At 38.1% G+C, this 12,914-nt stretch overlaps 1 protein-coding gene across 1 annotated transcript in view; it reads right to left on the minus strand.

Annotated features, from left to right (window-relative positions):
- Window positions 1-12,914, minus strand: part of ANO10 (anoctamin 10) — a 156,393-nt gene that overhangs the window by 62,160 nt on the left and 81,319 nt on the right. The window contains exons 10-11 of the mRNA XM_089690671.1: window positions 7,708-7,899; window positions 6,184-6,312 (exon numbers count right to left, since the gene is read on the minus strand). Coding sequence (XP_089546797.1) covers window positions 6,184-6,312; window positions 7,708-7,899 — 321 coding nt within the window. The remainder of the gene's footprint in view (window positions 1-6,183; window positions 6,313-7,707; window positions 7,900-12,914) is intronic.

Raw genomic sequence — 12,914 nt, forward strand, 5'->3', positions numbered from 1 at the left:
ATATATTACAAATCACATCTCAAACACATGAAAGGTAAGAAGGGTAGGGTATGTTATACAAATACCAAGTGTTGGAAGTCTCCAGTGGTTCCTTTGGCTTCTGTCTTGCGGAGAGTCGATATGGTTATGCTTATGGAACGTATTCAATATACGTTGCTAGATAGGCTTCACTTATTTAACAGTAAATGGGATGGTTGGAAGACGCAACAACACTTACTACTCGATTGATGTCATCTATAGGTATTTCTGTATTGAACCTCAGATGATTTTGTGCTTGATCTGCTCATAATTTTGACTACTTTCTTCATGTACTTGTATTCTTTTTTTTTCTTTTTATACTTGTATTTTGTATTTCTGTTTAAAATTCATGTATATCTTTCAAAATGTCTATTCTACCTCACTTAACAGTGCGGTTGTTGTAGTCTAACTCTTAATAAAAATGTTTGTAAAAAAAATACCAAGTGTACAATGCCTGTCATGGAGTATGCAAGCTGCCACTCAACACTTCTCTATGAGTATCCCAAACAGGTATACAGCAAAGGAAAGTCAGCATAGATGTCAACCACAACAGCCAAATTATTTATTTTTTCCTTTAGCAAATTATTAACCCTAACCTGTAGGTTAATGGATAAGTTAACCTTTAATGGCCAAATGTAAAGTTGGCCCTTCTTTAAAGTAGTGCTTATGGACTGCTGGAGTGGAACAACCAGACAAGTTATGATGAGGTGGGCCAAAATGAACCAAACAGCCCCCCACTTAATGAGTGAGAACATTGTGGTCAACCTATATAAGCCCAACTCTTTAAACGTGGCTTCTGTGCACAGCATTGATAACGGCCAACTAGCCTAAAATAACTGTATGCAGATTGGAATGGAAGGTCTTTATTATATTAAGCTACTGTATATGTTTATTATAAATCAAGTTTTGGATATGCAGGTGGCCAGAAAGCGGAATAAATGAATGACTTGCATCCTTAAATGAGGGATATACCTCCAATTTTTTGGACTTGTGATAAAAGCAAGACCGAAAAATACCTGTAGCTACTGTCTAAGTAATTAAGTGAAGCTTTTTTCATTCATTTTAGCCCGCCTCAGTACAGCGTATCTGAATGTTAAGAAAATTCAAAAGCTAAACACCTGCACATATACCACTGAAACAATTCCAATGATAAAAAGTAAATTCCATGTTACTGTATGTGCAATTATTTAGCGATGTAACTGGGCAGGAAGGAAATATGTATGTGTGAGTCCTTACTGCCCACAGTGTCTAACTGTCTCATTTGAATGCATTTTGAATAGTCACACATAAATAAAAGGTGCATTAAAATAAAAAAATAAAAATAAATACATTTTTGCAATTATTAATTTAGTGCTGAGATTCAGAGTATGTGGTACACAAGATGTTTCACGTTGTAAAAAATGTTAATAGATCTTCAAAGAAGACGTTAAGAAAAATAGATATTGCTTTGTACATAGTTTACACCATCTCAATGATATAAACTGGTTAAACAACCATGAAATATGTTTATTTCACATGTGACACAAAATTCAGTGGCTTTTTAATTAGGGCTTGGTTTTGTTCTAAGGTTAAGACTTTTAGGTAAGGCTTAAAGTAGAAGTCCAGTTAAGAATCAAAATCTGCCCTTGGTTAGTATGTACAATAACTAAAACATTACAAACAAATATTTGAGAGAGATAGAGCTTTCTTTTGGTGGTATTTAATCACCACTGGGTTTTTTTATTTTTTGCTAAACAAACCAAAAACAACTTAAAATTTTGAAAAAAGAGTTTTTTCTTAGTTTTTGTTTTAAAATTTTGTAAATAAGTGATTTTGCTCTTTCACTGATATGCGCTAATGAGGCTGCAGTGATGGACACTGATAGGTGGCACTGGTAGGTGGCATTGACAGGCTTCACTGATGGGCACTGAAAGCACTCATATATGGCACTGATAGGCAGCACTGACTGGCACTGATAGTTGGCACTGATGCACACTGACTGGAACAGATAGGCGGCACTGACTGGCACAGATAGGCAGCACTGACTGGCACAGATAGGCAGCACTGACTGGCACAGATAGGGGACACTGAAAGGCAGCTCAGATGGGCACTGATATGTTGCATTGATGTGCACTGGTAGGCACTGATATGTGGCATTGATGTGGCATTGATGGGCACTGGCAGGTGGCATGGATGAGCACTGACAGCTGGCATTGATGGGCACTGACAGGTAACACTGCTGGGGCTACACTGATCATCAGGGTACACTGATCATCAGTGATCTGATCATCAGTGTACATGTCCCCTCCGAGGAATTCCGATTACCGGCTCTCCTCTCTTCTCGAGATGTCAGCGTGACAGCTTGTGAGGAGAGAAATGCCGTTAACCGGCATTTGCCTATTTACATGCAATCAGCTGTGACTGAACACAGCTGATCACATGACCGAGCCGACATCTTCAGCTCTTTCTGTTGATCGGTGATCTGCTGTGTCCAAAGGACACAGCGCACCGGCGATCGCCGCGCTGCGTGCTCCCGGAGCCGCACATGTGCGGTTAGAATGGGATCACGTCATATGACGCCGTCCCAGAACAAGAGAACCACCTTGCGCCCGTCATTTCTTATATGGGGGGCGGGAGGTGGTTAAAGCAGATTTAAATATGATTTTGGTTAAAATGTATGTTTTTTTTTATCAGGACAAGTAGATTGTCATGAGGGACAAGTAGATTGGAACACCGATTTAGCCCCTCGGCAAGTAGTTTTTTTCAAAAATTTCCACACCCCTGAGAGAGTTTAGTTTGAACACATTTGGTGGAGGATTGTGCATGCAGGAGAGAGCACATTTGATGGACAGGATAGTGGAACACAATAAGGGAAGATTTTGATTCTTCTGGGCATTCATTTTACACATTTGTTTTATCATTCCTTTTCTTCACGGACACTTGTTTTGTCACAGTAGTGTGTTGACACTATATTTATTTATTTTCTTATATACAGGTGTGATCTTTTTCCATAAAATTATTTATAATCACAGATTGTTTTTATGGCATGCATTTCATATGTTATTGTCATATACTAAAGCTATACATTTTTTAATTGTATTTATTTGGTTTGTCACCTATAGTGCTAGCTGCTTACATTTTTAGTGTTCACTGTCATTTTCTTTAGATATCATGAAAAAAGCATAAGTAAAGGTTGCCTGCGGTAAAAACTGTATTTTCAAACAATCAGAAAATCTTCAGTTATAAGTGAGTGCTTACTGTGTCATATAGGTGTCATTCACGTGTTTCAGTGTCATTAGCTGCTTTTAAAGTAGGTAATGTTTATAACAATCTAGTCATTTGTTGTTTGAAAATTGACAGTGTATTCTACTACATCTTGCAATTCATAAAATTGTTCTATCCTAAAAAAATGGTAATATAAATATGTGTCTGTGCCTATCCTCTCTGCCCTGTACTGACAGGCAACCTATTGAATCTAGAAGTGGAGCTTGAAAAGCACCAATCAAGGGATCTAAACACGTCTGGTAAATGTTCTCTCGGCTATGGTATGTTGATGGGGAAGGGTGACCACATACAGCAATAAAATGTAACATTTATGCCAATATACTACATTTCATTTTGAAGGTTAAAAAGCATTTTACTATCCACTCCAATAATCAGATTTCCTGACAACTGCAAGTTGGTGTATTATATCATATTTGTCTATAAATACATATTTGTGCATTTAGCATTCAGTTTCAGCCTTGCCATAAATACTCAGAAGTAGATATTGGAAATAATTAATATAAACACAGTTCAATGTAATTTTAAGAAAATATTTTGTTCCTATACAAGGGTCAGTTCCTACACATATATACTGCAGCTCTTATCCTGCTCATTGCTTAGCTTACACAAGTGTATGGTGTTTAAGTGACCATGACAGCTCCATATTGACAGCACATTTAAAAAGAATCCATCTTGCTATGCCCAATCCAAAACTGCTCAGGCATTAGTTGGAGATGAAGCAGGCACGTACATTTCTATTGTGACAGAATACTCCATCATTTCTCCTCTGAGGATTATTACATGCTGCTCTCGCCATACTTCAATATGATGTGTAATCTGCACTGACAGTTAGTGAAGAAAAAAGGAACCATACCAGTTCCATAGTAATATCCCTATACACACTAAGATGTAATGTGAACAATTTTAGAACTACAATATGGGAATGTAGAGACATTGGGCAATAACAAACACACATTGAAAGTCCCTGCAATCATAGAACATCCCATGTTCCTTACAACAGTAGGAACCCTTTTATAGAGCCTGTGCCGCAATATATGGTCCCTATAGCCAAAAAGGAAGATGAGAAAGATGACAACATTTCTCACCTACTATTATTTACACGAGTAATTAGTCTAACTGCGGACAGCTACACTCCATCTCCATGTTTGTGTTATTAACCACTTGACCTACGGACGGTTTTACCCCCTTCATGACCAGGGTGGTTTTTTGCTATTCAGCACTGTGCTACTCTAACTGGCAAATGCAAAGTCATGCAACACTGTACACAAATTAAATTTATATAATTTTTTCACACAAATTCAGCATTCTTTTTGTGCTATTTAACCAACACTTTTTTTTGCTATATAAACATTAAATTCCCGGAAAACACATTTTTCTTAGTTTCTGTTAAAAAATTTTGCAAACAAATAATTTCAGAAATTTAAGCCAAAATGTAGTCTGCTACATTTCTGTGTATATTATTTAGTCTCTGTGAACGTTATAGAGTCTACAAACTATGATATATATATATATATATATATATATATATCCTAGATTGTAAGCTCCAAGGAGCAGGGCCCTCAAACCCCTCGTGTATTGAATCGTATTGTACTGTACTGTCTCGTGTACTGTCTCCCACCATAATGTAAAGCGCTGAGTAAACTGTCGGTGCTATATAAATCCTGTTTAATAATAATTATATATATATATATATATATATATATATATATATATGAAAATTGATCAATCCTGAGGTGCCGATGATCTCATTTACTCCCCCAAATGGCCCTTTTTGGAAAGTAGACAGTCTAAGCTATTTAGTAAGAGGCATGACGAGTTTTTTGAAATTTAAATTTTTTGGCAAATGAAGAAATTAAATACATTTTTTTCACTTTTTTTTTTTTATGTAGTGTCATCAGTGCAGTACAGTGTCATCATATGACTGGCATGGCGGTGATCAGGAATGCTGACTGGTGACCATATGGAAAAAGAAAACATTTTATTCAATCTAAAATTTTTTTTTTTTACATAGTGTCATCAGAGCAGTTCAGTGTTACCATAGTGACATTGTACTACTCTAGGGGGGGTGATCAGGGTTTTTTTTTTTACACTGTGACTGCTTGTTATAGTGATAATCACTGTAACAGCAATCGTTTGAACTGTCATGAATGGTTTTCATTCATGACTATTGTGATGCTGTGATTGGCTACAGATATCACATGGCACAGGATGCTGTGATTGGCCTAGGTACCATGTGATTACTATGACCAATCACACACAGTAGTAAACAATGATGTAATAAATAGATTCCATTCATTACTGTTGTTTACAAGGTGACGTGATCGCACTGCAGTCACATAGTATCTGGGCCAATCACAACGGTTCTGATACTGAGCACCTTAATCCGCTGTGTTCAGTGGACACATCGGTCGCACATCGCACTGCTGCGCACCCCAGGTGCATAAGCAGGGAGACAAACTGGTATGTTGCCCGGGATCAGTAGAGCCACCGGCCAGCAGTAAAGTTACTATGGCTGGTCGCCAAGTGGTTAATGTGGTACTGTTGTTGCATCATTGGTGTAGTTTCTAGCAAAGTTCTTCTTTTATAGGGATGAATGGTAACCCATGTAAGGCTAACACACACTTTACAATCTGCCTGTACAATCAACTTTAGATTTACCAAAACTATATAATTTGAAGACCTACCCACACTATCCAATCAATGTCTCTTATCAGGCAGGCCCTTGTACTACATCCTTGGTGGTAGATCTTAAGGAGATTGTACAATCAAATTGTAACATGTGTGGTGAGCCCTAAACGTGTGTAATGCAATCAAAGGAACATCGCAATGCAACTGCACAACATAAAAAATGTACTATATGTATGTAAAAATAAACAAAGATAGTTGAAAACTCAGGAGTACCTCTAAAGCAACCACTGTCAGAAAGGGGTACAGGTGCCAGTCTTCAAGCATTGCTCTGACTTGTGGAGACATACCAAGAAGAGCACAGTTGGAGACTACTGCGATAACACCCATAGTTTCAAACGCCAACTATAAGAAAACAAAAAATGGAAAATTATACTGTCTAATGTTAATTCCAGTTATCGTGCATATTGACAGCAAGCCTGTCCCCTGCCTCATCCTACAATACAGTGCATGGGGCCTGTACAACCTTTAAGCTGACCTGGGTGTTGTCACATGAGCAACGTGCATATAGTTTTTAAAAAGGGGCCATTCTATGGAATTTGTTCTAGGACATCTTAAATGTACAGTACTCAAAACTGTTATCCAATTTCTTTAAATGGCCTGTGGATGGCGCTGATGTTCAAAGGTTTTGAGAATAAAATGTTGTTATTGTATAACATATAATTTATTATGTCTCTAGGACTCTGATACAAACACATTCTGTAAGGAGAACATAGCTAAATGTGTATTGAGCTGTACACTGTACAAAGTAGTGCCCTTTATGATGTATTTAAATCATTATTGTGGACATGGGGCCACCGGACAGAGGGTATATGTTTTATTTTACATGCCTCCAAAGGTCAAGCACTGACTCTCATCTCTATATAGGGGACATAGAGATCAAATGTTTCTTAGATGAACATATCCACATGCTACACTTACTCTGCTTCAAGGTATTATCTAGAGTCCAATTTCAATAAGATGTGAAAGAGTAAAACTCTACTTCCCAACCTATATTTTAGGATTATTAAAGTAGAACCCCATCCAAAGCCATTCACTCTCACTTTCTATTCTGGTTTCCATACAATAAAATCGAGAAAAAGCTAAAATGTTAAAGCAAAGGAGGAAATCTCCCAAATGGATACCTGTTCCAAGGATAACTGCCAGAGGAGCAATATCCCATCACTTCCTGTTGTGCATCTGGGACAGGAAGTGTAGAAAAAGTCTCCCCAAATGGGAATTCAGACAGCTAAAACAGAGAAAAGGTTCTAAATCTCCCACACAAAGTTTTAACTGAAGTTCTAGTTTAACGTGAAACTTTTGTCAGAAAATTAAGTCCTTCTAGATGACTTCAGGCTGTCCTGTTGTGCAGGTATGGCTATGCAAAACATTAAAAATAAGTGCCTATAATGTTTAAAATCCAGTAATACACTGTCTCACCCTGCTCTGCACATGCTTAGTTGCTCTCTACTTTTTGGCACTGTTCCTAATTTGAAGAGGCTGATCTGCTGACAGCCTAAAGATTTACTGCTGCTCAGGGGCTCTGGGCTATAACAAAATGGCAGCTCTGGCAAGAAGAAACAGGAACAATGCTGGAGGCAATTTACAGCACACACTAATTTTGGTAGCATAATTATTAATATGGAATGTATGTTCCTTGCAAAAGAACATTATTTTTTTATGATGTTGTTATGCGTAAAATTCCGCTTTAAGTTCATCTCAAAATACTATTAAGCATCATAAAAGGAAATGAATACAAACCATCCATATGCCAATGCTGGAAGAAGGTTCTGAAAATGGACGTTTAAAGACACGGCATATTTTTATTGCATCCGTGTACACTTCAAAAACATTGTTCGCGACAACGAATATGGCTGCTGCAGGAAAGATACATGAGAAGAGGCTGACGTAACCAAACAGCAAGAATAACTCCAAGTAGTCATCAAATGTTCCCTAGGAAAAAAAGTGAAAAATGTCAGGACATGACAAAATAGGACAATAGCTACACACATTCTGAACAGAAACTTGGGTTTACTGACCCACATTTCCCACCATAATCGTGTAACTTGTTATTGTTCTGCAGCCCCCCCCCCCCAATGTCTCACTTGTCAATGTACTAATGCAGAGACCAAGCACAGATTAGTGTAAAATTCACTTTTGGCACAAGTCTTCCGCATTACATAATCCTGGGGCATCAGGCTACCCTTTCTCAATCCAAAAAAAATATACAAAAAAACTAGTCACCAACCCAGGTCTATAACTGGCTTTTTCCACAGTGAACATGGACGGGCATCGCATGCGAAATATAAATAGGGCTACCCTGTTCAACTTGCCAGCCAACCCCAGTCTAATAATGGCTATTTTCAGCAAGGAACATGGATAGGTATCACTTATCAAAAATGGGGATAAGAAAGCCAGTTCAATCTGCCAGGCAGTTAGCCAACTATCACAAACCAAATTAACCTGTCTAAGAATATGTGTTTAAAAACAGGGGTTTCGTTAGCAAACATTTGCAAATACATACATAAGCCACAGAGCCACATCATGGCACCCTGAGTATCTGTGGTCCTAACTGTATAAATATTGAGAGTCCTCCTTATAGAGGCACATGCATTAAATGGACAGACCAAGGGCAGGTGGACCTGAGGGAGCCCACCCCTTGTTAAAGGTACAGGAGCACACTGACACCCAGCATATAACACAATGGCAGCCAGGGTGTCCAATGCACCCACAAACCTCAAAAATTACATACAAAAAAACTGGTCACCAACCCAGGTCTATAACTGGCTTTTTCAACAGTGAACATGGATGGGCATCGCATGCGAAATATAAATAGGGCTACCCTGTTCAACTTGCCAGCCAACCCCAGTCTAATAATGGCTATTTTCAGCAAGGAACATAGATTGGTATCACTTATCAAAAATGGGGATAAGAAAGCCAGTTCAATCTGCCAGCCAGTTAGCCAACTATCAAAAACCAAATTAACCTGTCTAAGAACATGCCCTTTCCTAATCCCTGTTCATATTTTTCTTACATGATATGTCAAAAAGCCAGGAGAAAATATTTAAGAGTATTGAGCCCAAAATGTAATACACTGCTCAAAAAAATTAAAGGAACACTTATTAATCAGAGTATAGCATCAAGTCAAGTAAACTCCAGGGATATCGATCTGGTCAGTTAAATAGCAGATGGGGTTGTTAATCAGTTTCAGCTGCTTTGGTGTTAATGAAATTAACAACAGGTGCACTAGATGGGCAACAATGAGATGACCCCCAAAACAGGGATGGTTTTACAGGTGGAGGCCACTGACATTTTTTTTCCCTACTCATCTTTTCTGACTGTTTTTCACTAGTTTTGCATTTGGCTAGGGTCAGGATCACTACTGGGAGCATGAGGTGATACCTGGACCATACAAAGGTTGCACAGGCAGTCCAACTCCTCCAGGATGGCACATCAATACGTGCCTCCCAGCACAGTCTCAAGAGCAATGAGGAGATTCCAGGAGACAGGCAGTTACTCTAGGAGAGCTGGGCAGGTCCATAGAAGGTCCTTAACCCATCAGCAGGATTGCCAGGTTAAAATAAAGAAAAAAAGTCCTAAAAAGAAAACCAAACTAGCCACCACAGCTAAAAATTGGTAAGCTGCAATACATTTTTGGGGGTTTTATACAGCTTTAAAAGATTATCCACACCAGGGCATTTGTTTAACACACTCCTTGCTGCATTTTCTATGCCATGGTTCACACAGGTGCAATTTGTCATGTGGTTTGACAGTTTAAAATCACATGACAAGTCACACCCCGTTGCCGGCAATAGAACTGTTCAAATCACTGTGATTCATGTCGCAGCAACTTTGAGGAAGATTCCTGCACTACTTTTTTTCCCTGATTTTATTGTGACTTGCGTAGACTTCTGTTAAAGGACATTGCAAGCTGCAATGAATTTGGAGTTGCAAATCAGACTAATCTGCAGCTTTGGAATCGTGCCGAAGTAGCACGATTTCAAAGCCGCACTAGTGTTAAACAGGGCTGAATGCTGCTTTTTGCTTGCACAATACATTTGCATACTGTATATCTAAATTGTTTAGGCTATGTTGGAATAAATAAAGAGCAATAGGGCTGTAGTAACACCTAAGCTTCCTGGAGAAAATGCTGCTCCAATATCCCCCCCCCCCTCCAGTGCTAGTCCCATGAAAAAGCCTAGGATCCCATGTTAGGATTAGCTATATCTAATCCTCTTCAACAGAGATCATGTGGCCAGAATGCTATTTTTTTTGGAAGTGTGAGCGGCAGAGAATGGTGAGGGCTGGAACAGTATTTTATAAATTTCAAACTCCAGCGCCACAGTAGAACCACACCCCCAAAAAAGGTATGAGCTGCTGCTGTATACTAGTGCAATACACCAAATAATATAAAACAATATAAATGCAAAACAAAACCCATAAAAATTTAAATAACAACCCTCAAAACATATAAATAATAATACATTATAAATTCAAATAAAAAGTGAAAACAAAATATATAATAATATAAAAAAAAATAAATATAAAAAATATGTGTCCAAAAAAACATATAAAGTCCTTATTCTCAAATTCCTTAGTGCTCCAACCTAAAAAACTTTCTCCTTTTAGTATGTGCTTCCACCATCCACCAGTGCTGTAACCAACATAAACCGCACTCACCAGATATTGGTGATTTACATGCCTTTTAGGACTTTTAGGGAGTCCTATAGCAGAGGGCAGACCAGAAGTGCGTCGACGCGTGTCACCCCTCCCACAGGGTGTTCTCAAGAAATGCGTCGACGCACTTCCAGTCTATCCGTCCTACACAACTTCCGGTGAGTGGAACGCACACTGAGCGGTGCGTTCCAAGCGGCCATCTTTGATGTTGGTTAGAGAGACACTCTGTCATCCTCTGCAATAAGGCTGTGAGGTTTCTGAGGCTGTCTTTGGATGTTATGGAAATGATGTTTGGCTGGATGAAGGCAAATAAACAATGCTTTTATTGATTTTGTGAAATGTGAGTGGCCTGGTATTACTAATACTAATATAAGGAGTACTAGCAATATTACACTATATACAATTTTTTCTCTTGCACTACTGTGGAGCTGGTTTGGAAGGATATATCAGGAGTGATTGGAAGGAGAATCTAATCACTATCTGGAGGAATGGAGTCCTGGAGGCTGTAGAGGGAGTATAGGATCTCTAAAAGTCCTAAAAGGCATGTAAAACACCAATATCTGGTGAGTGTGGTTTATGTTGGTTACAGCACTTGTGGATGGTGGAAGCACATACTAAAAGGAGAAAGTTTTTTTGGTTGGAGCACTAAGGAATTTGAGAATAAGGACTTTATATGTTTTTTTGGACACTTATATGTTTTATTTTTTTTATATTATATATTTTTTGCACTTTTTATTTGAATTTATAATTTATTATTTATATGAGTTGAGGGTTGTTATTTAAATTTTAATTTTTACAGAACAGTATTTTAACCAGGAAAAATAAGTATTTTAACCAATTGATATTTTATATTTACGTATCCATTAACCTCCTCGGCAGTATGATTCTTTCAGATTTTTTGTGCTGAAAGCGGTACCATTTTTTTGCATGGAAATATGTAGTTTTTTATTGTAGGCGGTAATTTTTAGGAATAACTCACTGAAATCTGTACGAACAAGAGTCTAGTAAACATCCCAGATATGATAAAACTTGAAACACGAAATCATAAATGATAATTTAATAAATAATCATAAAAAATAATAATATAATAATAATAAATTTGATTCAATAATATAATCAAACCAAAAACACTGAAATTTGAAATACAGAGGCAAATTCGCACATCACTGAGCAAAATCGCAAAATCGTTTTCAGTGTCTGATGACGAATTTGTCCACAAATCATTATCACTCAATTCTGCAAGTGGTTCTGATTTACTATCGCTGTTCTAAAACCGCTTTTGACGTAAAGGGACGCTTTTTGGACGCCATGGACTTTTCTAAGTTTCCAGGCAGAAAGAACAGTCAAAATGCAGACAGGGCACAGAACAAAGCAGTAGGGACAAAATGTATGTGAAATGCATTGAAACAGCAATGACAGCAAAAATGAAATTTTTTTAAAATTTCAAATTTCCCGCCCGTCCCGACGTCACAGGGACCGGAACACAGAAGCCGGATGCCGGCATCGGCCGGAGGAGATGGCCGGGGACGCTGCAGGGGACACATAGCGGGAGCGAAGGACAAGGTAAGTGCTGCAGGGACCCCCAGAGCAACGCCGCATGGTAAGCCCGAGTGTAGCTCAGGGTTACCGCTCTTGGTATTGAAATTTTACCCCGAGCTACACTCGGGATAAACGCTAATGTTAATATTATTATAGAATATATAAATCCATCATTTCATATTTCTGATATGTACCTGCTGTACCATGTACTTGTATGAAAAAGTATACTGTTTTCTATGTATTGCTTCCTTTGTGTGAAATCCCTGGTGTTCCTGCAAGTCCCTCTGCTTTCCTATTAAAAGCTGACCATGCTAGGCAGGAGAATACATTGTGGGTAGTTCTCTAGCTATGCTGTAAACTAAGTCTGCTCTTCTCCAATGATCAGACTTGTGCTGACACACACCCCCCACCCCCATTCACTGGGAAGTTTAGTGTACTGCTGTTTCTCTTCCCCCAGCTCTTATGCAGCTGAGAACAGAGGGTATCACTTATAAAAAAAAAAAAAGGGAAAACAGTGTTTATAATGGTTTTTTTTGCATCTATACACAAATGTTTTGCCTTTCATTTCTAATTTAAACGGAATGGGTTGTTTTACAAGGTGAGGGATTACATACTTTAACATAGCTATGTTGTAATATAAGAGAATGTAGAGAATGGTATATATATATATATATATATATATATATATATATATATATACACACAGTGGGGATCGAAAGTTTGGGCACCCCAGCTAAAAATTTGTATTAATG

This window comes from Staurois parvus, unplaced genomic scaffold (assembly GCF_062004578.1).
Source record: "Staurois parvus isolate SC_StPar_1 unplaced genomic scaffold, SC_StPar_1.0 ptg000021l, whole genome shotgun sequence".
NCBI classification, from domain to species: Eukaryota; Metazoa; Chordata; class Amphibia; order Anura; family Ranidae; genus Staurois; species Staurois parvus.